Raw genomic sequence first — 21,236 nt, 5'->3', positions numbered from 1 at the left:
ATCATACTCTCCCTCACGCCTTCCTACTCTACTATCCGCACTTTCTCTAACACCTACCACTCCCTAATCTACACTCTTGCCCGCCGATCCTTCTCTTCCTACTCTACTGCTGAGACCGACACCTACTTATCTCAACCAAAACAACCTATTTCCCTCATACTCCTCTACCTCCAATGCCGCCCTACGGGGTGATGGGACTATCACTGCATTTGGCAGACTAGACTGGTTTTCGATAAACCCCTCATGTAGAGTAGTAATGCGAGAGTGGTGGTACTTCAGCTCATGCTGTTTTCCTTGCGCTTCATATCACGTCAACTGTATCTGCCGCATGGCAGTATAACTCTGCGTTGCTTCGACATCACAGCTTCTCCTTGTAAAGCCAATAAGAGCCCAGTCAACTAAGGTAGCGTAAGGTTAACCCAAACTGAAGCGGAAAGATGTAGTGGGTAGGAAATAGATGAGTTTAGACTTCAGGAAACAGAAGGATATGCGAGGTTAGTGAGTAGTACGTCCAATCAATCAGCTTACCAGTACGAGATCACAGGATATGAGCGAGTGTAGATTAATACGGGCCATCGTGGCTGCGGCTGAGGTAGGGTATATGGTCTGGTGAGCCTTTAGGTGGGACCACCTCAAAATCCCAATACATAAAGTACTGATAAAGTCTATAGATCGATGTCTCGGCATCGTTCCTTCTTCTCCAACTAAGGTTTATACTGTCGGGATCCCATCTCCGCCTTCAAATCGATCTCGATCTTAGCTTCGAGTATCTCCGATAGACCAACCATGCCAGCTCCTCGAGCAACGACAGTCGCTCCTCTGCGGGACCAGCTCGAAGAAATCATGACGACGGAGGACATGACCAATGCAGTCTGGAACCGTATCCTGCACGATATTTTCCTCCCACCACGCTACCTCATCTCGCCAGAATACCGCTTCGAAACCCGGACCCAAGAAGGGCGCCGTGCAGACTTAGTTGTTGTGGACTTAGACAGCGTTGAGGACAATCAGCAGGTCGTGGTCGCATATGAGGGCAAGGAAAGAGGTGGAGGCGGCGTTGCCCTCGCGGCGGCGCTGAAGCAAGCTACCGACTGCCTGAAAGGGAGGGGTGTCTCCGGCATCGCCATCGCCGCACTCGGGCCTGAGTTCAAGATCACGAATCAGGGTATGCAGGACGCTGGATCCTTCAAGGGAGACAGCAACGGAAGAAAGTGGATTGGGCCTAACCTCGACAAGATTGTCGATTACTTGGCACGAACAGCCGGTGGGTTTTGACGGGGCTTGCAGTGATGGTTGTGAATAGAGAGCGCTAACAAAGGACAGACAGAGGGGGTATGCCTGTGCAGTAGTTTCCCCCCCTAATCCCTCAAAGCCCCAGAGGAAATTTTCTTACTCCGAATATCTATGTCGCGCACCCGAAAGCGGTAGCTGTCTCTCCTCAGGGTATTACCATATTCCATCTTGATCTTTATATTGAACCTTCTTTCTTACTAAGCAGGGCTAAAAAAGGAAGGCTGTAATACTCATGTAGTGGTAAGTAAATTGTATCAGACGCTCCAAAGGACTATCGTTCTAGCAAAATATAATTTTCACCTTTATGCCTCTTGCTCATATATTGTATGGAGGTTCGCGCTGGACTTTGCTTGGAAGGCTGCGTTTGCGACCATGTGAAGCAAATCCAACCTCGCTGGACATTCATAATATCGGTCGGCGTCCGGAACTCTGCACCTGGACTATGGCGATTCGGCCTGTTTTGACCCCTGCGAAGCATAGCAGCATTGGCGATGAGTAGAGGAGCTATTTCGCCGATTTCGCTGCTACCCATGGTCGAAAGCAGGAACGGACTCAACTCTTGGGGGTGTAATACTCTTGAACGTAGCCCTTAGGCGCAGCCGTAGGGCGCTAGCGATGCAACGCTGATAGAAAGCCTATCCCGACCTGCCGCTTCGTTATGTGCTGTTCGCAGAGTTCCAGACCAGTATTTCTAAGGTCTGTGGTAGGTGTTATGTACACTTCTAACCTGTCCCCCACAACATGTGCACCACTACCATCATGTGGATCAGCCCTCACGAACATCGAACACAAGGAGTAAACAAGCTCATGATGGCTTATGTTTCGGCTGCACCTAGAGCAATAATCCCTGCGCAAGGGGATTGATGCTGCGACGACATTGGCGTGAAACACGTTTCATTCAGTTCGATACCACCATGAACATCAACTCAAAAGGAACCTCAACCTCACCATGTAGCACTTCGAGTTCACTACACGTCTCTTCCCTTCAAAATGTTCTCTAAAACCCTTCTCTCCCTCTTCCTCTCCGCCTTCCCCTACTCGACAGCTCTCGCCCACCCATCAACATGTCCCCTCCCACTCTCCTCCATCCTAGACTACGCCTGCCCTTCCCCGCCAGAACCCTACATAGTCAAGCCCAGTCCCGGCAAAGGCCTCGGCGTGTTCGCCTCGCACAGCCTCGAAACCGGCTCGATAATCATGCGCGAAGCCCCCATCCTAAGAATCAGTCCTCCGGACTCCACCCAAGGATCAGGGTACCCGCTATCCGAAGTGACGAAGCTCGTGCGGCAGGAATTCGAACGCCTCTCGCCAGCCGAGCAGAGCGAAGTCCTCGGACTAACATACCACACGCAACCAGGCGAAAAGGAGAAAGAAGACAAAGATGAAGTACTCGGCCTCATCTTCAGAACCAACGCCTACAACACCGGGTCTTCCATCGGCCTCTTCCCCAAAATCGCGCGCATCAACCACTCCTGCCGGCCCAACGCGGCGTACTACTGGAGCGAGAAGTTGAACCGCCGCATCATCTACGCCAGCCGGCCAATCCTCCGTGGCGAAGAAATCTCCGTATCCTACATCCCGCTCCTTCTGCCTCGCGCAGAGCGCCAGCAAAGACTCCACCGCTACGGCTTCACCTGCTCCTGCTCCGCCTGCGACCAACAACCCCGCTCTGTCGCTCTCTCTGACACGCGCCGCACCGACATCCACCACGCCTTCCAAGCCTTTCAGCCGCACCTCTCGCTCTCGCTACCCCGCAAAACGGCCTCCTCGCTACGCAAGGCGCGCAAGAACGCGGCATCGAGTCTGCAGCTCGCCGAGCTGGTGGAGCAAGAAGGGCTCGCGGACTACTACGCCAAGGCGTATCGGATTGTGGCGATTAGCCATGCGCGGGTGGAGGACTGGGAGCGGGCGACGATGTGGGCGAACAAGGGGTTTGAAAGGAAGGTTATGGAGGATGCGGGGAGTGCGGGGACGATGGAGATGTTTGAGTTGACGAGGCGGTTTGTGGAGAGCTGGGAGGAGCAGCTCAAGAATGCGACGCGCGGACAGTGAGGTAATGGGAGCGAGCGGACTGGGTTCGCGAAACCAAATTTCGTGCGAGCAGGCGCGGCGTGTTGTCGCTTTGATACCTGCTAAATCGCGATCGTATGATGGATGAAGGAAGTGTGCAGTTGCTACGAGGATATTGGGCTAGTGTAGCACGAAGACCAGAGGGGGCTGGGAATTGACACGAGAGGGCGAAGATGGGGAGTAAGACTCGGGTATTAGTATGTCGTTGGTGCTGCGCGCTAGGGAAGGAAGGAAGGGATAAAGAAAGGAAGAAATAGGTGTGGGAATTATAAGAGAACCATTTAGCGACTTCGCTTTCCGTTTCAGCAATTAACGCCAGGGTATCCTTCATTCCTTTTCTATGCAGTAAATTTCCCACGTGGTATGCCTCTAAATGCATCCCACCCCCCATCTCTCATCCCTCATCCCCTTCTCCTTTCCTTCTTTACTGACGTTTCCCCATCGCCTCCCTCTTCTTAGCCTCCATTTTTGCCTTCTTCTCCACCCTTTGATACCAAGCCTCCGCCCCAATACCTCCAAACACCAGCCCCACACCGAGCCACTGCATCTGCGTAACGCGGTGACCAAAGAGCACCACACTCATCAGCATAGTCAGCATCTTCCTCGTCACTGTTACGGTAACCAGCAGCAGACTTGAAAAGTGCGCCAGCGTGTGGAAAATAAAAACTTGGCCGATGGCGCCGCAGGCTGCGAATGAGAGCACATCCCACCCGACGGCAGGGTGCGTGGTGCAAAAGGCGATGGCTTCCCGGAGTTCGCCGGGATTGGAGCCGTTGGATAGGCCGAGCCAGGAGCCAAGAGGGGTGGCGGCGATGTACGGGGAAAGTAGAAGGTAGAAGACTGTAAGCGCGGTGGACATTATGTTCTGCGCGCACATCATTTGCGGGCCAGTGAATCCCTTGAAAGATGTGAAGATCTGATCTTGGACAGTATTCGTCAGCCCATCAAAGAGCAGATTAACGCCCAGCAGGAAGAGACCTAAAGTCATGCTGGCGTCGGCGTTTACGCCTTTCTTAGCGGCCTTCTTCGCAGTCGATGGGTTGTGTAGGGTGAAGATGGCGACGCCGAGCGTTACGCAGAGGATGACGAGGTATTTGTATATCGGGTACCGTTTCTGGAAGAGCGAGATGTGGAGGAACATAACGGGGAGCAATTTACAGCTCTTCGCCAGGATGAAAGTAACATAGTCAATGTGTTTCAAGCTCGCGTAGCCGAAAGGTGAGGCCAGAGAGGAGGTTATGGCGATTAGGAGGAGCGGGAAGAGGATCTGCTTGGAGGGGAAGATCGGGGGGACCTTTTTGGCGCCAGTTTTGGGATCTCGTGGGGAGGAGGAGAAGAGGTAGATGGCGCCGGTGCAGGCAGCAAAGGCGGATTGGATGGTGTTGAGGAAGATCGAGTATGTGAAGCGAGAGTGCTCGGGACCGTATGCTGTCGTGGTGATACGTTCTTGGAGGTATGCCCAGCTCAGACTGTTCTCGACATCAGCACATCCTTGCTGTAATCCCTATATCCCGCGGTCTCTCTTTCCCCCTTGAATATCCAAGACCATATCTCCTTCGTGCAGTAAGCGGATTGCGACTTACAAGCTAGCGTAGATGCCACCCACACACACAGCTAGCGCCAGCAGCCCCGCCTGCTTCTGCTCCTGCGGGTCTCGCGCCGCGGCCTCGGCCACCTGTTCTAATCCCCTCTCGATTACTTCCGTCACGCTGTTGCGCCGGTGGCGCGGGAAACCGTTGGCTTGCTTATGCGCGGAGCCGTTTTGCGCGTGGGTCTCGGAGGGTGTGCGCCGGATGGGCGTTGCAGGCTTGGTGCGCGCCATTGTGAATTGCTACTATTCGCAACCGTAGCTCTGGAGGAAAGACGCGGGGAAAACGGGAAGCTGGAGAGTTGGCGTGGGGACGCGGAAAGGTGCAGTTGGTAATGGCTTGCGCGTAAATGGTAGAGCGAGCGACTCGCGCAGAATAAGTGAGAAGGGTTGGAGATTATGCTTCAAGTCTCCATAGATAATGACTGAAACTGAAGGAACAAGGCGCGGGTGATCGCAACTTATATCACGTTCGGTGATGTACAAAACGTCAAGGTGGCATCAAGCTCGGAGCTAAGCCGCGGACCTTAATTTAGCACGGGCCGCCTCAGCCTCAATACTCGGAAATTCGGAACCAGGGTTCGGAATCATGAGACAACTCCTGACCGGCTCACACGCCTTGCAGGTTCGAGTTCCACTATAGAAGATACAGCGAGCCGGGCCATAGGGCAAGCCCTGCGGCAACTTCAATGGAGGCGGACGTGACAAAAATAGTGAGGAGTGGAAGACTATGCTGCGGAAGTCATCATGATCGGATGTGCTTAATTCCTATGCAAAAACAAATGCTAACCAACAATAAGGGTATCATCCACGTTAACCACCAAGAAACCGCCCAGACCGCAGTGGTACTGTCGCGCCCCGAACGCTGCAGTATGCTCGTATCGAGTGTAGCCGACCCATTACTGAAAGCTCAACTCGTCGCTCTCTGCTCCTTCGGCGGTTCCACTGTCTACTCGCCACCACTCCCGTCGACGCTTCACCATGTTTCTAATACTCTTCCTCTTCTTCAGCCCCGGCGTCTTGCTCAGTTCGTCTCTATCGTCTTCTTCGTCCTCTTCAGCCCCTCGCCTTGACCTCTTCCCCAAGGAAAACCTTGACCGCGTGCTTCGCCGTTCCGCATCTTGATTGCCGATTGAGGACGATGACGAGAAGGAAGTATTCTGGTCGAATTCATCGATTTCGGTGACGGCTAGGTTGACATTGATGTCCTTAACCTCTTCGTATGTCTTTCGCTCCAGATTCCGTAAACCCCTCTCTAGTGCCCATTTCGAACGCCGAGAATGGAGGGCGGGAACGAGGGCACTGATCTCCTTTCGCGATCGACGAGACCTCCGTGGCCCGTCTGGCTCTCTGGGCAGCTCGGGATAGAAGATGACGGGCGAGACGGGCGGCGTCAAGCGGTTTCGTTTCACGGGAATCACGACCGTAGGCGAAGATGTGCGTGTACGTTTCCCGGGTGGTGAAACAGGCATATACGGGGCTTTCTTGACAGGAGAGGACTGTGGCAAGTCACCATCCTCGTCATCGTCAGTTAGGACGTTAATTTCCCAATGGTACGACTCGGGTACCGTGGGCAGGTCCCCTCCATCCGGCGCTTTCGTGGCACCCACATCGCACTCGTCTCGCGATGCTTCTGTAGCTAACAACAGCCCAAGAGCTCGCACCGGCTTCCGCGGTGTGCGTTTGACGTCCTGCTTCGCGAATGGCGTGCAAGCTACCCATTCGCCGATGCCTTCTTCCCACTTGAAGCCACCTGCGGTAGATGGCGAGCCATTTTTCAGCGGCGAATGCTGGATGACAACGTGGCCTTTCATTCGCATCGTTTTCTCGACTTCTCTCGCGTAGGCCATGTGCTCAGCATTCCTCGTGCTGTGAGCGAAGTCCATGGCTGACTCAAGTGCCAGTCGTTTGATAGTCCAGAGCTTGTGCGGTAATCGTAGGCCAGAGAGGGAAAGTAGCCCTTGAACAAGACGTTGAAGCTGATCGAAGCCGTCATCTTTCCAGATCCTACCAGTGCCGCGTGCTGCAGATGAGATGAATTCTGGAAGTGTGGCGAGAATCGACGAAAACTCAATACCCTTCGAGGGGAATTGTGATGCGATCCAATTGATCGCAACCGCTAACGTAGGCACGTCGAGCGATAGCATGCTTGCGTCCGCACGACAACCCGCAAGATGGACTAGGAAGGGGGCAAACGATGCCCACACGGCTCGTTGGGCGAACGTTTGCATGTTTTCCGCGATAGGATCAAGAAGCTCCAGATCTTCCCGGATGTCGTTTCGCTTCATGAGACCTACAAGGATTGAGTCCAAGACCCAGGTGATCCGCTGCACCGTGCCTTCACCTGCAGCCTCGTCGCGGTTGCGGTTGACCAGAGCTATGCTGCAAAAGACTGTCAAGAGGCTGGAGTAGGTTGTGTCTAAAGCATTGCGGAATTCCTGTCTCGACGACGGCTTGAGCTGTTTCGAAATAATGTCGACTTCGCCATCCTTGAAGAGGCTTTCATCGGGCAGACCCATCCCGGCGCAAATGGCAGTCTCCAGGAAGCGGAAGGCGTTCCGGGTTGTTCGCTGGTCTCCGTCGGACAAGCTGCGAACCAAGCGATCCCATACGGACCGCATGCTCTCGGTCGCAAGCCACTCTAGAGGGAGTAGCTCCTGCGATATCATGTATTCCAGGAGGTCGTAGAGGAAGCGGTGTCGTCCGGTAACTTCCACAAAGGCTTTGACCATCGACATATAGGGCGACCTCTGTTCATCAAAAAGATTGGCTAGGAGACTGTTCGGCATGTAAAGTGGCTTGAGTCTGGGAAGAAGGGACCAGAGAAATCTCTCAGCTTCGTCCCAGGCGGAGATATTCAAGCAATGCGAAACCAAGAGTTGTAGGGTTTCTAGTCCGAGGATTTGATCCGCAACAGCATCGCACAGTAGCGACGTTGCATGCGCCCGCACAATCTGCTTGAACGGTCGCCAGCCTTGGCCTGCCAGTGTCTCGAACTGTGCCTCGAGATGTGTGTAGATCTCCTGGGAGATGTCTCGATCCTCGTCTTCATCCTCCTCCTCCTCCTTATCGAGCGCTGCGAAGTGCTCTTCCAGTTCAATATATTCCGGGACCTTCCTTAAACAAGCACCAAATAGCGACCTTGTTCCCTTCCATCTTTTCTCCTCGCCTGTTGTTGTCGCCTGCAGCAGGTTCGCGTAGGCCTCCGATAAGCCCTTAATTAAGTTTGCGATGTCAGCTGGCACCTGCTTCTTGATCTGGTGTATTTGTTCCGCCTTGATCAAAGGACCCCGATTCTTCGCATACTTTCTCAGCGGCGAAGCTTTAAACTGAGGGCTTTCCTGGAAGCGACCTCCCGTCCGCGCGATGAGGGGCGTGATTGCGATTTCCCCGGGTCGCCCAACATTGCTGCTCTCCGAAGCGACCCGTTGTATGCCCGCGGTCTTCTTCCCTCCACGTCCGCCATAAGTCTTCTTGTTTGCGCCTCCGCATTTTACAGCCGGCACCCAGTCTCGATCGCTCGCCTTATCAGCGCCTCGAGGCTGACGCACTGTCTGCGAGAAGTTAGCGGACCTGCGCGGCGACGCTTTGAGCACGAAGCCATTGGAGGCTTTTCGCGGCTCTCCGTCTGCACTCCGTGGCCTTTCGAGCTCTTTTCGAAGCTTTGCGAGTTTGGTAGAAAGCGGTCGAAGTAAACGGTTGCAGCGCGTCGTCGTCCAGGCTAGGTCGTCGGTGGCGGCCATTGGCGGGTAAATATGCTTTCAAATCATATAAGGTACCAATGCGACAATTATCTGTAACAAAAGGATACCAAAAAGGTGCGTAGGTGAGAATGCTGAGGGATGAAGGGGCAAGTTAACAAGAGCATGGTGTTGACAAACATCGGGATTCGGCGTCTGTAGCCTCGGCAACCCAATTTGGGTCTAGCGCTGCTCAAACAAGCCAACAACACCTGGGCCCATGCTGCATGTACAGTCGGCAACACTAGAGGCATCGAGGGATTCTGACCTGTGGGAAGACCATATGCGTATCAATCAAAGTCTAAAGCTTGGTCCTGGGTGTTGAGGCCTGGGAATGGCTGCATGCGCACCCTCATACCTGGCCATGAGCAGTTGCGAGGCCAGCCCTACCTAGGTACGAGTGCCTGTTGACGAGCAACACTGCGTGTTCCTGTCAATATTGGGTGGCTGTCATTCCATAAAATGTAGACCCGATGCGGGTTGTGGAATGTCGGATCTATCCGAGAAAACGAAGGATAGCGACAACGAGCTCTCCCTCCATGATGGTCCATGTCAGCTGTGGAATGCTGGACGCCATTCCATACCTGACGTACTTCCTCTAGATCTCGTTGCCCGGACTGCTTCCACATCAGCGGCTGGCAAAGAAAAGAGGCAACACATCATAGGTCCTACAGGGTTATGACAGAATGATGGGCGTGGCTCCTTTTCTGACGTGATGCTGGCATTTGCCTTTGATTGCCAAACACAGGGACATGCTCCTCCGCAAGTCCAACACACCGTTCCGCCTCACTACCTCATGCCCTTGGCTTGAGACTGGTATAAACACCTCGATCGAAAGATGAAGTGCGAATAACCTCGCCAGCCTCACGGCGCGAACGCACCTGCGTCCAGCGTCGGCCATGATCAACGGGGGCTGATGTTGGGTGGATCTGCTTCCCTCCTGTCGATCGCCCTCGCCAAATTTCTTCGTGCAGGCGCCACACCTTCTTCCACAGGGCCAGCGCTGATTCGCCCAGTAACCGAAATACCCGCATCGTAACGAGAGATTTGAGTTTGCGGATCGAAACACAGAAAGAGAACGACAAGACAATGCGGCAAGCAACTTCCGCAGCGCAAGAGGAGCCAGATCGCGTCATTTCAGTCGGATTTCCTTGTTCAGCGCGGAGAAGAGGATGCTTGTCGAGATCGGACCCTCGACCGAGGATTGTGCTGAGGCTCACAGCCTGCTCCCTATCCTGCCGTGGCTGGGTATCCGCCAGTTACCAGTGACTTGCAATCGCTACCGTAGCAATTTCCTGAATCCCTCCGACGGAAAACACTCGATGCCTTGCCGCGTCTTGCTTTTATTTGTCCGGACAGACGTTTCTAGGCCTCGAAACAAAGCGTTTGTTAGCCGTGGGACTCAGCCAAGACACGTTATCTGCGTGAAACAGCCGTCCAACTGTCGACTCACGCTCTTCCGATGCGGTTTCGGACGGCTCGTACGGGTCTGTTTGCTTTGCCTATTCGCAGGTTGCCCCGTTAGAAGCCCTGAGGTTCTGGGCTCGATGGTGGAAGCAGATACGGTCGTGGTTGTCAACTCGTGCGTCGGCGAAGGCGGAAGGCTGCTTGGTACCGAGCGCCACGAGGAGGAAACGACGCCAGATTCTGGCGGCTATTCAAGCTAGTGAAGCCCATTAAAGTATACCGTGTAGCGTCGTTAAGATGCGGTACGTCTCGCATTGTGCTTGCAGGCTAATTTGAGATGCGCCGGGGTTGGGGTAATTAGACGTACCTAGGCAAACATGCGTATGTGGAAATTGAAAACTTCGTGTGTGGCGCTCACCGTGGAACAGTCAGAAGCATATGCGGAGAAATAAATTTGCGGTAGGAAAATAGGCTTGAGTGACTGATGTATGGCGTTGATATCCAAGGGACTGCAGGCGCCCGGGCGGACTTGATGCCTTATCATGGGGCGTTATTCTCCCTCCCCAGCAGTTGCAGCTTCCCATTCTTGGAGCTTTCCGCCATGGCATCGCAGGTCTAGAACAATAGGCAAACTCTGACTGAACACAGTGTTGCACGAGATCATCTACACTGACATAACCGGGCATAGACATACCTACCACTGCAGCAAGCGGCGTGGTACAGATGCAGTCGCCAAGTATCACCGGCTTCCTGATTCGTACAGACATCGGGCATGCCGCATCTGAATTGCAGCAGAAACAAGTTTGCTGAGAGAAGATAACCTCGCAGATCGAGGCATCGAGCCTACGTACGCACTCCAAAACGGACGCGTGGGTGACTGTCCGGAGCCCTCTGGCGTCAGTGGTCCAGCGTTGTACGACAAACAGGTCCCGTTTGGGATCAATTCGTCGCCTGACGGGCTGCCCACCGGTGACCAGTCGGTCGTCAGGAATTTTCTCAGGACGGTAGGTCACGCAAGGTTGTCACTGGAGAGCAGTCACGGAGTGATACCTGGTGTGACAGAAGAGACGGAAGCATAAAACCATATCGGTGCGTGACAGCGGGGCGCCGGGGGGTTGGTAGAAAGATGTTCCACGACGTACAGAAACTGGGATGCTGGGCTTAGAACGAAGATAGACGAGCAAGTTTATCCGCATTGCAGAAGAAGTTGCGACGTCCTAACGAAGCTCGCCGCACGTGGGAAAAGCTTCAATGCATGACACGGGGTGTCTCTGTCGTTTCAAGTCCATGCTCAACGCCAGCGCGTCGTCACGACCTGACAGGCGGCTTGAGCGTTCGGCAGTTCGCGGGACTCGAGCGCTCGGTGGACACTATCGTGATATCGACTGTTGACGTGGTTGACGCTGCGACGGGGAGGTGGCTTGGAGGAGCCGTTATCAAGGTTTCCGGAACGCAGAAGATTGCATTTCGGCCCGACCAAGGACGGCGCCCTGTGCTACCAGGCTTTCCGAACGGCGCGGGGTCACAACAGATTGATGAGGTAGTCTGATTGCGCCGGCATGAGCCGCTGTCGTCGAGGCGGCGAGGGGGAGGTTGAGGCCAGCAGTCGCCGCGGTGCGGGACGCGTAACGGGAAGAGCAGGCTGTTGTTTTACGTTCGGCCAGCCCTGCGGACGAGCCTCTGGGCGGAGCTGGAGACGGCGTCATCGCATTGTGGGCCGTCTGCGGTGCTGTGGTATGGTGGGTGGGTGGGCAGGAAATTCGCCAGGACGTTCTTTCGGAGCGGTTGAAACAGGCCGGCCACTGCGCCGTTAGTGGGTGGCTGCGGTGGCGCCGTTTCAGGGCCCGCACGCCGCGGACGGCAGGCAAATGGCAGCCCGCGCGCGAGGCCTGGCGCCGCTGCCCCCCTGCTCCGCTGCCCTGGAGAAGCCAGCCAGTCGCGGGTCCTTATGCGCTGCCCGCCTGCGACAATCAAACCTCCGCGACGCTTCCTCAGGCTCTCCTCCCTCCTCCCTCCTCCCTCCTACATATACGCACTCCTCGCCCAAGTCGCTCTTTTGCCGCCTATATTCCCTTCGTGTCGCCGCCGCTGCGTGCCAACTCTCGCCTCCCCGCCGGCTCTTCAATTTCAACCCTGGTGGAGGAATTCGTGCATCGAGCCTATCGCCGCCGCCCTCTTTTTCCTGCCTTTTCGCAACCGAGCACCCCAGGTCACCTGCGCCAACGGCCTTCCCCTTGCGTGCCGTCCAGATTAACCCGCCCATTCTGGCCATTGCGCGCGCTGTCAATATACCCCCGGGTGTGCATCAAGCTCTGCAGCTGCCGGTTGCTGCCCTTGTGTCGCCATATCTGAATCCCGGTCGCCCCAAGGCCCCATTTGCCAGAGTGGGAGCTGGGTCACGACGCACACTCAACTCAACCGACGACACTCCCCGGTCCTTCATCCACCCCCGCCCATTTGGAAGATCGCCCGCTGGCGGCTGTCGCCGTTCCCAGATCTGTCTTTTGCTGGTCAAGGCAGATACCACTCGCTACATATTTGTCAAAGCCTCGCCAGGTCTAGCGCACCAACCTTGTGCCCACCCTTGACCCATAAGAGCATCTGTTCGGCCGCTCCCCGTAGAACCAGGCCCCTTCACTTCTAGTCTTCTCTCGCTGGACTACTCTTTGCCAAAGCCCCTTCGTTCACCCTGCTACAGTACGACGATGGCCTTCACCAGCTCTGCCAATGCCTTTGGTGGCCTCTTCAAAAGAGCTGGAGCTGGAGCTGGAGCTGGCGGTGCTAGCGGAGGAGGAGGAGGTCACGGTGGTGGACACTCTGAGGGTCCAGGTCCCGCTGATTTCGAGAACGTGGACGTCCAGCACTTCCTTGGCTGGATCTGGGTCGCCTTTGTCTGCGTCTTCTTCCTCTACCAACTCATCTTCCACTTTGTGCGCTACATCCGTACGATTGCATGCCTCAACAACGATTCCCAGCGGTACTTTGCAACGCCCCATGCACTGTTTGCCAACTTTAAGAAGCACTTCCTGGATGCGCCGCTCTTTCGACAACGCCATCACCGCGAGTTCAAGCTTTCGAGCGCTATCAACATCGGCACCCTTCCCAGCCGTTTGCAGACGCTGATGCTTGTTGGATACTTCGGGACCAACGTCGGCTTCACCGTCTGGAGCATCGACTTCAGCCAGGACTACTCGACCGTTGCTGGCGAGTTCCGCAACCGCACCGGTGTCATGGCAGTCATCAACATGATTCCCCTGTTCCTGCTTGCTGGTCGCAACAATCCCGTCATCAAGCTTACAGGAATCTCGTTCGATACCATGAACCTGATCCACCGCTGGTTTGGACGGATTGTTGTGCTCGAAGCTGTTTGCCATGCTGCAGCCTGGATGGCGTCGAAGGTGCACACAAGTATGTTATTCTACACAGGTTGAGAACCGTTACTGACTATCATGCAGAGGGATGGGGTGCCGTTCAAGCATCAATCACCGGGAGTCAATTCATTATGACGGGTTTCATGGTAAGTTTTCTTATGAGCATCAGGCAACCCTGCTAACGATATTTCTAGGCCACCGTTGCTTTCGTTTTCCTTCTCATCCAGTCGCCATCTGCCATCCGGCACTCCTTCTATGAGACCTTCTTGCACGGCCACATTGTCGGTGTAGCGATCGCAGTCGCTGGCGTATGGATTCACCTTGATGGACGGCCCCAGCAGCGGATGATGTACGGTGTCGTAGCATTGTGGGCTTTCGAGGTATGCGTCTCGTGACTCCACTATTATTGTATGCATGCTAACAAACGCAGCGAACGTTCCGCCTGGTTCGCCTCATTATGCGCAATGTTGGAAAGGGTGGCACCAAGGCCGACGTCGAGGTCCTACCCGGCGATGCACTCCGCGTTACAGTCCGAATGGCTCGCCCCTGGACCTTCCGTCCCGGTCAGCATGCATACCTGCACATGCCGTCTGTCGGCCTCTGGACCAATCATCCGTTCTCACTTGCTTGGAGCGACGAAGAGGAGGACCTCAACATCACCTCCATGGTGGCCGACGAGAAGGGTCTCCCAATGAACCGCCAAGACATTCTGGAGTACCGCAAAACGAGCATGTCCTTCATTATTCGACGACGCACAGGCTTCACCGAGAAACTTTACAAGAAGGCGGATCTCTCTGCAGCTGGTAAATTTACCACTACGGCATTTGTCGAGGGGCCTTATGGTGAGTGCCGAAGCTTATTTCCCCAGACTTCCAATTTATCGATATATTAACAATCTATCCACACAACACAACCCATGCTAACGTCATATCGCAGGTGGCGAAGATCTCAGTTCGTATGGTACCGTCATGCTCTGGGCTGCAGGTATTGGTATCACGCACCAGGTTCCTCACGTGCGCGAGCTTGTTGCTGCTTACGCCAACGGTACCTCCGCCACGCGCCGGCTTACTCTGGTCTGGATCATCCAATCTCCGGAGCACCTCGAATGGATCCGGACATGGATGACGCACATTCTTTCCATGCCACGCCGCCGCGAGATCCTCAAGATCCTTCTCTTCGTTACACGGCCAAGGAGCACCAAGGAAATTCATTCGCCATCCTCCAGCGTACAGATGTTTCCCGGCCGACCGAATGTGCAGGCCCTTATCGACCAAGAGATGCAGGAAGGCATTGGCGCCGCGTGTGTGTCAACGTGTGGCACAGGATCGCTAGCAGACGAGCTCCGACGCGCGGTGCGCAGCCGCGAGACTCACTGGAATGTCGACTTCCGCGAGGAATGCTTCTCGTGGTAAACAACAATCCTTACCCTCGCACACTCCTGTCTTGACGACAGCATGGCCTGCATACAAGTCATGACATATCCTCTCACGAATGAACTTCATCTCCGTGGTTCCAATCTACTCTTTCGAAATCTTTCTGCCATTTACTGGGATCATAAGCGTTCATGTTGGCGACATGTTCAACAGAACATGTCGCTGGGGTTTAATGAGGCTGCTATCTCTTGCCAGATCCTTCTTTTCGACTTCCTTGTACAAACTTCTCACCTTCCTTTGACCTCTTTTCTGAGGTCGCTTACTCTTTCGCTTTTGCTATACCATGCCCTTGTCGCGAAAGGGTAAAAGCACGTGGGGCTGGCTGTAAGAGAGTCCTTAGATAGAAAGTGGCTCATCCCAAACAATGCACATCACATCGAGTCAAACGGGGGTTTTGCGCAGATGTCATTTGGCGTTTCGGTGTTCTATCTGCTTGTCTCGGGCTGTATATATTATGGGTATCTCTGTTGACCTTTGCGCAACACGGTCACTATCATTCACGATCAAAACACGATCACCATTCAATCATTCCTTCGCAATGTTTATCCAATTGTGTCGCACTAATAGTCCGTCGTAAAGACCTGTCTGCATCTCCGGAAAACTGTGCGCCACTCGGAAAGTCCGATCAGCGTTCGCACCTTCCTCGCAGCGGGTTCCTGCGCATCCGTCGCGCCTTCCGCTTTTTCTCACCTAAGCAACCATCTTCCAATTCGTTCGTCCTTACCAACCGGATAGCGGAGTACTTCCGCAATGACGTCTCCACGATAAAGGTGGATTTCTCAGCCGCTTACGCATACCGACGTTTCATGTGGGTCCAAGCGTCTCGACACCTCTCGCATCGGACAAGGCAAGCAAGTATGGACCGATTCCACGATAAGGCTTTACTGCTGGGGCTGTCCGGCTTGCTTCACGAATGCAGGATCGACAATTAGCGGCGCGTAGACTTGCGCCAATACTTGCCCACCTGCTGTCGGCGGAGTCGGCGTTTCGTTTTGCGACTGTGTGGGTGGGTCTCTGTGACTACGCGCCTTGGGCTTTGCATATGCGCGGCGGATTGCGTAGACTAGTCGTGTTGCGGGGGTAAATCGTTGTTTCGAAGGCCGTGGATGCGCAGTGGGATGCTTGGCTGTGGTGTTGTTGTGGGCATGTCGTCGGAGGTGGGAGGAGATCCGACGCTGCTCCGCTGGCGGCGGAGTGCGGACGCGTATGTACGACGACGATCGCGCTGGAGCTTGTTCTCGTGTTTGTATGCATGAAAGGGGACGTTGTAGGGATGTTTCAAGGCAACGGAGGTTTCTGCCTGGCTTTGCTTTGGTGTTGGGTATTCTGAAGAAGGGACATGCGAATGGATGGGCGAGCAGCGCATGAGACACCAACTACCATGACGACAAGAAACTGTTTGGAATGATGATGTTATGTGGATTGGTGGATAGCAGCGTATTCTCATTGCAGGAGGAAGAAACGACGACTGCTGCGACACTGTAAAGACGTTGCATGCGTATCTAGGACCTTCCAAACCATGTCCTTCGGGTCTGCCTGTTTATGCAAGCCCACTCAACCCTCGATGTACATCGACTTACTCACCTCGATCATCTTTCCCCGTTGAATCGAGATACATACATGTCGTGAACAGGCGCCTGCATCTGCCAGTTCAGACCCACCATTAGTCTGCAGCGGCATCTCCGCCGTATACCGCCTCCTCTTATGCATACACCAGAGTGCCTTGCAGTGCAGTCTCTCTCAACGCCCTCCAATATGCCAAGCCACACGAAGAACCCTATATTGCAATCACAAGCTTGAGCTTTCTTGAAGACGCTTGACCATCGAAGTCGCCCATAACGGCGGCGATAGTCTGGCCAGACCGTTCATAGACTCCTCCAGCTATCCTCAAGGATACGAAGCGAAAACGAGTCGTAGAAATAACGAGCCAGGAAAATCCTTGGGCGCTCTCGAAGTACCTCCAAGTACCTCTCGTTTGCCACTCAAGAGGTGCGCGGGTAAAGGCGGCAGTGGAGCGCAAAGACGTGCGCCTAGAATGACTGCGGTAAGCCTCCCGTGTCTGTACGGTCGGTAGGCTATTCTACCACCGGCTAGATTAAGTGCGGACCCTTGTTGTAGTGGACAAGCATATGGCTTCGAGGAGACACATGCTTTTGGTTGCTTGGAAGAAGCTCCCAGCGGGTGATCGCCAACATCAGCAGATTGTTCGCAGACGTTACACAGCAATGCATCGTTGCATCACTGCACCTCTTGGCTAGTGTTATTCTTGAAGCTTCCATTCAAGCGGAGGAAGGTTTCGAGATACTTCCATTTGTGCTGGAAGTTCATGCGATGTGTATCTTGCTAGGGATACCATGGCGGGCATCAAGGCCTATCTGCGCGTGGTGATACTCGGAAGGGCCTTGCTGCCTTCCTTCGTGTATGCAATTATTGATAGCATAGCGGGAGATGCATTGGATGTCATGCACTATGTCGATAGTCTGCGGGATCATCCCCAAGTGTTTTCGTCCCTGTGCAGTTGAGTAGGTATCGCGATAGCTCTTTCGACCAACCTCTACCACATTCTCTTGCAGGACCCGTGGTAGGGCCATTAACCGTATTGGTTAGGTCGGTACCTCCGAGTGGGTACCTACCAAAAACGAGGTAGGTAGCACAGGCCATATCTAACTCGTCGCTCGATAACCAACTTCAAAGATTGCCAAGCATTCCGTCTCTTCACATGCACATCCTCCTTCCAGCTCTTGGATAGTATCGGAGAATTACCAAGGAATTTGTCAATACGGTAGTGACAATTGCGCAGCGTCATACAGCAAGACAATAATGCCACGGTCAAGGGCGCCGGACGCTTTTATCCGTTTCTGCCGCGAAGGCCAGAATCTCAACGCGCCCGCAAAGCTACGACTGGCCAAACGGTCGACATGGGTATTAAAGGTACTTTAGCGACGTCGGTACTTGTGGGATACGATGTCAGATTTCCAGGTATGACGACGTAAAAGAGAGTGGTAACGAAGCCAACGTGCGTTTGTGGGGTTCATTTGTTGTAATGAAGTTTGTGGGGAGAATAGATGAGGTTCTGGAGCATGTGGCGGCGTGCGTCTCGCAAGCGAGGACTTGCGCGCATGGCGGCGTCCCTGGAGATTGCGCTGCAGAAACAAGGAACAGGGCACTTGTCAGTTTGGGAAATCGACGATGACTGGGTGATCGGCTTCGTTTTTCATCTGGCGTTGTGGCACAGTGATCGTGGGGTCTCCACGCGGGTTGGAACGGACAACAGGGAGCGACATTGGACTCGATATTGGAAACGGGCTCAGCCTCGTCGAAGATATTGCTCTGGCGAACACAGCTTCCTAACAGGATCGGTCGGGCTCACCGCTACATTAGGACGGGGGAGGCCTAGAGAGCTGAATGGGCGATAAGTCTTGGGTCCCATCCTCCACGAGGTCGAGCGTCATGTAAGACGGTAGAGCTCGAGAAGCATGGTAAAGCTTGTCAAGGTGATGTTCGACTAATGCGAGTGTTTGTTGATTGATGCTCCGCCGCTGCCGCCGTGCGGGTTGAAGGAAGGGCTGCCATTCCAAGGACAGATCCGCATAATTCCAAAAAGTGTGAAGAGCTCATGCTGACGCTCATGTTGATGGGAGATTGCGACGTTGAGCATCGGGCGTCAATATGTTGCCTTGAACGAGACAGGCTCGGAGTAAGATGTGGCTAGGACTAGGCGGGTTGGTGGTGCCCCTCTATCTGAGCATCATTCCGTCTCCTTCAAGCTCCACACCAGTCACAAAACCGCAGCGTCTGGATATGTTGGGTTGCATCCCGAAGCCCATCAATGACGAGTCTGGGAGAAGTCGTCCATGACCGTTTGGCCCTCAGAATGGGTGCCTGGTACTCCTACCACGGCGATATGCCTTGGCCTAGCTTCTTCGCGCTATTCCATCAACTCGTTTGCTCAGGGCTGTGAGAATTGATGCCTTCTTCCATTGCATACCGATCTTGTATCCCTTTCCAACCCCTCATAATCACATCAGCCATGACTCCGCTCTTCCCCAACTTCTGCACAGCTTCGTGAACAGGCACTAGATGGCTCTTGTACGTCCGCTCCTCCTCGTCAACACCAGTGTTCTCATGATGCGCAGGTTCATATCCAGTTGGCTCCATCTGCACCCGTTCGCGAAGTGTTAAGTTATTCGGAAATGGTGGAGGCGGTTTATATGCTTCGCCGGCTTTTGTCTCCAGTTCTTTTTCAAGCTCGAGAGGCAAGGTCTCGGCGATATACCAATACAGGACGTATTGCTTCGAGGCGTAGCACAGAGGCATCATCTGCATCCATACTGCCTCAGCGGTGAGGGGAGTCTCGGAGACGCGCGGGTGCGCTTGCGGTTGTTGGTGCTTCGTAGGTAGTGGAAGGAGGCGGTTGCGGTAGCCTGACTAGAGGGGTGATCAGCCTGCGTTCAATACATGGACATCGGAAAGCGCTGCAAGGAGAAATGACATACCTCTTCATATCCTTCTCTCTCCGCTCCTCTTCCACTTTCTTCGCCCGCATCCCGCCGTCCTTTCGGCAGGAAGTAGTACTTTCTCCCATGGTGGTCCTCGGCGCTGCATATGACGACCCGCTCCGATGCAAGGTGGAAGATGGCCACACCACCGCCAAGCACGAGGTCTTCCGAGGAGAACTGTGCGAAGATGGCAGGAAATGTAGAATACGGCGCGCCGTGATGCGCGCTATTTGACATCGCTGGCGAATTCGTGGTGGAGTCGTTGGATTTCGAATGGGGTTTGACGCAGCAGGCTTCAAGCACTGCCCTTCCGATAGGCATGCGGTTGGCGATTTAAGGAGCTTCTAGGAAGGCCAAGAAGTGATTGGATTCGAATGCGAAGTGGGAAAGACATGCTGGCCGAGCCGTCAATGTTGTTGCCTGCGCCATAGCAGCTGAGGTGTGAGGCGTGCGCGTTGTCTGCGGCTAACCGTTCGGCTTACCGAATGTGATACCGCCGGGGTCCACCACGCTTCGGTACACAGTTTTCCGCACTTTCATCTTTAGTATATATATTAAATAACAATGCAACATCTCATATCAAATAAGGCCATGTGGCCCAATGGCAAGGCGCTTGACTACGATTCAAATCCGACATCAAGAGATTCCAGGTTCGACCCCTGGCATGGTCAGTCACATCATTTCTTTTTGATCTCGCATTCTTTTTGTATCTCGTACCTTCTGTCATGCTCCCCGCGCACCCACAAACTATTATCTTTTTGCAGAAGGGAGTAAGAGAAACACGCAGCCCCTTTCCAGCTACCTGGATCGTTCACCTCTGAGTCCCTCAAGAAGAGCCTAAGCCGTGCTTGACCCGTAGGGCGCGCAGAGTTTTCCATACCGATGATACCGTTGTCGCTATCCATTCATTTAACGACGTCGAGCTAAGAAAGGTCTCTAGGAGCGTGACTGCCAGCGCGAGGCGCAAGCATAGCTGCAATTCAAGATGTTGCCTTTGAGAAGGTGGGCCGTACATGGGATATGGGATTGCCATAGTATAGTCCACGTGTGACGACAGCAGCGTGAGCCCAGCACCCTTTGCATTGTATCATAAGACGCTGACATGCAACCGGCATGAACACGCATTGTGAGATACTGAATTATATAAGGTGCTGCTCACAATAGATGTTGAAGGCTTGCACTGGAACGTTTACGTAGACAGGCGTGTCATTCGTAATTGCCCCGAACAGACCACCGACCTTGAGATCCAAGACTAGTACCCTAGATGTGATCCCACTTCCCACTACCTAACTCTGACGTCGCGTGCGGTCTCGGTGTGGCCTTCACTCATGGAACGACCAGCCCACCAGGGGCTAAATGAGCAATAGCACTCCAGGACATTTCTGGCAACCGCACATCAACTACGAAGAGCGTCCGCCCTCGGCACCGTCAACTCTCCGCCCCTATACTCGATAGTTGGGGCAGCCAATGCCCAAATGAATCACTAAAGATGTCGCCTCGGTGTGAAGGGGCGCCGAAACGCTGACACTGAAGCATTTCAGGAGACTTATCCTAACGCGCTCATCCCCGAAGGCGCAATTCTGAAATTCCATCTTGTCTTGATTCGACGCCCCACTCAGAGCGGCGCTTTGGGAAGCTCCACAGTTCACCTTGAATATCGTGACCGCCGCATCCCCTTCGGCTCTAAATCTTCCTCTCCTAGTGCTCTAGAAGAGTGAAAGGATGTAGAAAAGGCTCCTTGGAGCTTTAAAGATCGCCATAATCGATTACGGTCGAAAGGTCCAGGTACCATGCCTCGAGTGATCCACATGTCGACGAGGTTACTTTATATGCGT

The 21,236-nt window shown here is 54.1% G+C and overlaps 7 protein-coding genes and 1 non-coding gene across 8 annotated transcripts; 5 read left to right on the top strand and 3 right to left on the bottom strand.

The window, feature by feature from the left end:
• Window positions 1-685: 685 nt before the first annotated feature.
• On the top strand, window positions 686-1,580 carry BU26DRAFT_519275 (uncharacterized protein). Its single transcript, XM_033829009.1, has 2 exons — window positions 686-1,264; window positions 1,324-1,580. Exons 1-2 carry the CDS (start codon window positions 787-789, stop codon window positions 1,347-1,349), a joined length of 504 nt encoding a protein of 167 aa, XP_033684119.1. The 5' UTR covers window positions 686-786; the 3' UTR covers window positions 1,350-1,580.
• Window positions 1,581-2,280: 700 nt separating this feature from the next.
• BU26DRAFT_312395 (SET domain-containing protein) lies at window positions 2,281-3,566 on the top strand (the record flags this gene model as incomplete). The annotated part of the gene is made up of 1 exon (XM_033821935.1): window positions 2,281-3,566. The coding sequence occupies one exon, from the start codon at window positions 2,284-2,286 to the stop codon at window positions 3,343-3,345; it is 1,062 nt and encodes a 353-aa protein (XP_033684118.1). The 3' UTR covers window positions 3,346-3,566.
• BU26DRAFT_519273 (UDP-Glc/Gal endoplasmic reticulum nucleotide sugar transporter-like protein) lies at window positions 3,450-5,444 on the bottom strand. Its single transcript, XM_033829008.1, has 2 exons — window positions 4,947-5,444; window positions 3,450-4,832 (listed from the first exon to the last, which is right to left on the bottom strand). Exons 1-2 carry the CDS (start codon window positions 5,183-5,185, stop codon window positions 3,788-3,790), a joined length of 1,284 nt encoding a protein of 427 aa, XP_033684117.1. The 5' UTR covers window positions 5,186-5,444; the 3' UTR covers window positions 3,450-3,787.
• A 308-nt stretch (window positions 5,445-5,752) lies between these two features.
• Window positions 5,753-8,768, bottom strand: BU26DRAFT_519271 (uncharacterized protein). The gene has a single exon (XM_033829007.1). The coding sequence runs from the start codon at window positions 8,692-8,694 to the stop codon at window positions 5,851-5,853; it is 2,844 nt and encodes a 947-aa protein (XP_033684116.1). The 5' UTR covers window positions 8,695-8,768; the 3' UTR covers window positions 5,753-5,850.
• An 843-nt stretch (window positions 8,769-9,611) lies between these two features.
• BU26DRAFT_519270 (uncharacterized protein) lies at window positions 9,612-10,753 on the top strand. Its single transcript, XM_033829006.1, has one exon. The coding sequence runs from the start codon at window positions 9,864-9,866 to the stop codon at window positions 10,356-10,358; it is 495 nt and encodes a 164-aa protein (XP_033684115.1). The 5' UTR covers window positions 9,612-9,863; the 3' UTR covers window positions 10,359-10,753.
• A 1,874-nt stretch (window positions 10,754-12,627) lies between these two features.
• BU26DRAFT_312359 (uncharacterized protein) lies at window positions 12,628-15,074 on the top strand. Its single transcript, XM_033821932.1, has 5 exons — window positions 12,628-13,506; window positions 13,554-13,615; window positions 13,664-13,849; window positions 13,900-14,311; window positions 14,406-15,074. The coding sequence occupies exons 1-5, from the start codon at window positions 12,804-12,806 to the stop codon at window positions 14,879-14,881; spliced, it is 1,839 nt and encodes a 612-aa protein (XP_033684114.1). The 5' UTR covers window positions 12,628-12,803; the 3' UTR covers window positions 14,882-15,074.
• Window positions 15,075-18,838: 3,764 nt separating this feature from the next.
• Window positions 18,839-19,638, bottom strand: BU26DRAFT_531078 (uncharacterized protein; the record flags this gene model as incomplete). The annotated part of the gene is made up of 2 exons (XM_033830999.1): window positions 18,839-19,330; window positions 19,399-19,638. 2 exons carry the CDS (start codon window positions 19,636-19,638, stop codon window positions 18,839-18,841), a joined length of 732 nt encoding a protein of 243 aa, XP_033684113.1.
• Window positions 19,639-19,988: 350 nt separating this feature from the next.
• On the top strand, window positions 19,989-20,072 carry BU26DRAFT_t30. Its single transcript has one exon. It is a non-coding gene; the product is annotated as a tRNA-Arg (tRNA).
• Window positions 20,073-21,236: the final 1,164 nt, after the last annotated feature.

The sequence above is a fragment of the Trematosphaeria pertusa genome, assembly GCF_010094035.1.
Source record: "Trematosphaeria pertusa strain CBS 122368 unplaced genomic scaffold BU26scaffold_7, whole genome shotgun sequence".
NCBI classification, from domain to species: domain Eukaryota; kingdom Fungi; phylum Ascomycota; class Dothideomycetes; order Pleosporales; family Trematosphaeriaceae; genus Trematosphaeria; species Trematosphaeria pertusa.
This window is presented reverse-complemented; position numbering and strand designations above follow the sequence as displayed.

Bases quoted from the DNA above. Each gene is read 5' to 3' on its own strand.
- BU26DRAFT_519275 (XM_033829009.1), top strand. From the start codon at position 787: ATGCCAGCTCCTCGAGCAACGACAGTCGCTCCTCTGCGGGACCAGCTC. The intron at 1,265-1,323 runs GTGGGTTTTGAC...AACAAAGGACAG, and splicing joins TTACTTGGCACGAACAGCCG to ACAGAGGGGGTATGCCTGTG.
- BU26DRAFT_519273 (XM_033829008.1), bottom strand. From the start codon at position 5,185: ATGGCGCGCACCAAGCCTGCAACGCCCATCCGGCGCACACCCTCCGAG. The intron at 4,833-4,946 runs GTAAGTCGCAAT...TGTCGAGAACAG, and splicing joins GGTGGCATCTACGCTAGCTT to TCTGAGCTGGGCATACCTCC.
- BU26DRAFT_519271 (XM_033829007.1), bottom strand. From the start codon at position 8,694: ATGGCCGCCACCGACGACCTAGCCTGGACGACGACGCGCTGCAACCGT.
- BU26DRAFT_519270 (XM_033829006.1), top strand. From the start codon at position 9,864: ATGCTTGTCGAGATCGGACCCTCGACCGAGGATTGTGCTGAGGCTCAC.
- BU26DRAFT_312359 (XM_033821932.1), top strand. From the start codon at position 12,804: ATGGCCTTCACCAGCTCTGCCAATGCCTTTGGTGGCCTCTTCAAAAGA. The intron at 13,616-13,663 runs GTAAGTTTTCTT...CGATATTTCTAG, and splicing joins TCATTATGACGGGTTTCATG to GCCACCGTTGCTTTCGTTTT. The intron at 13,850-13,899 runs GTATGCGTCTCG...TAACAAACGCAG, and splicing joins TAGCATTGTGGGCTTTCGAG to CGAACGTTCCGCCTGGTTCG.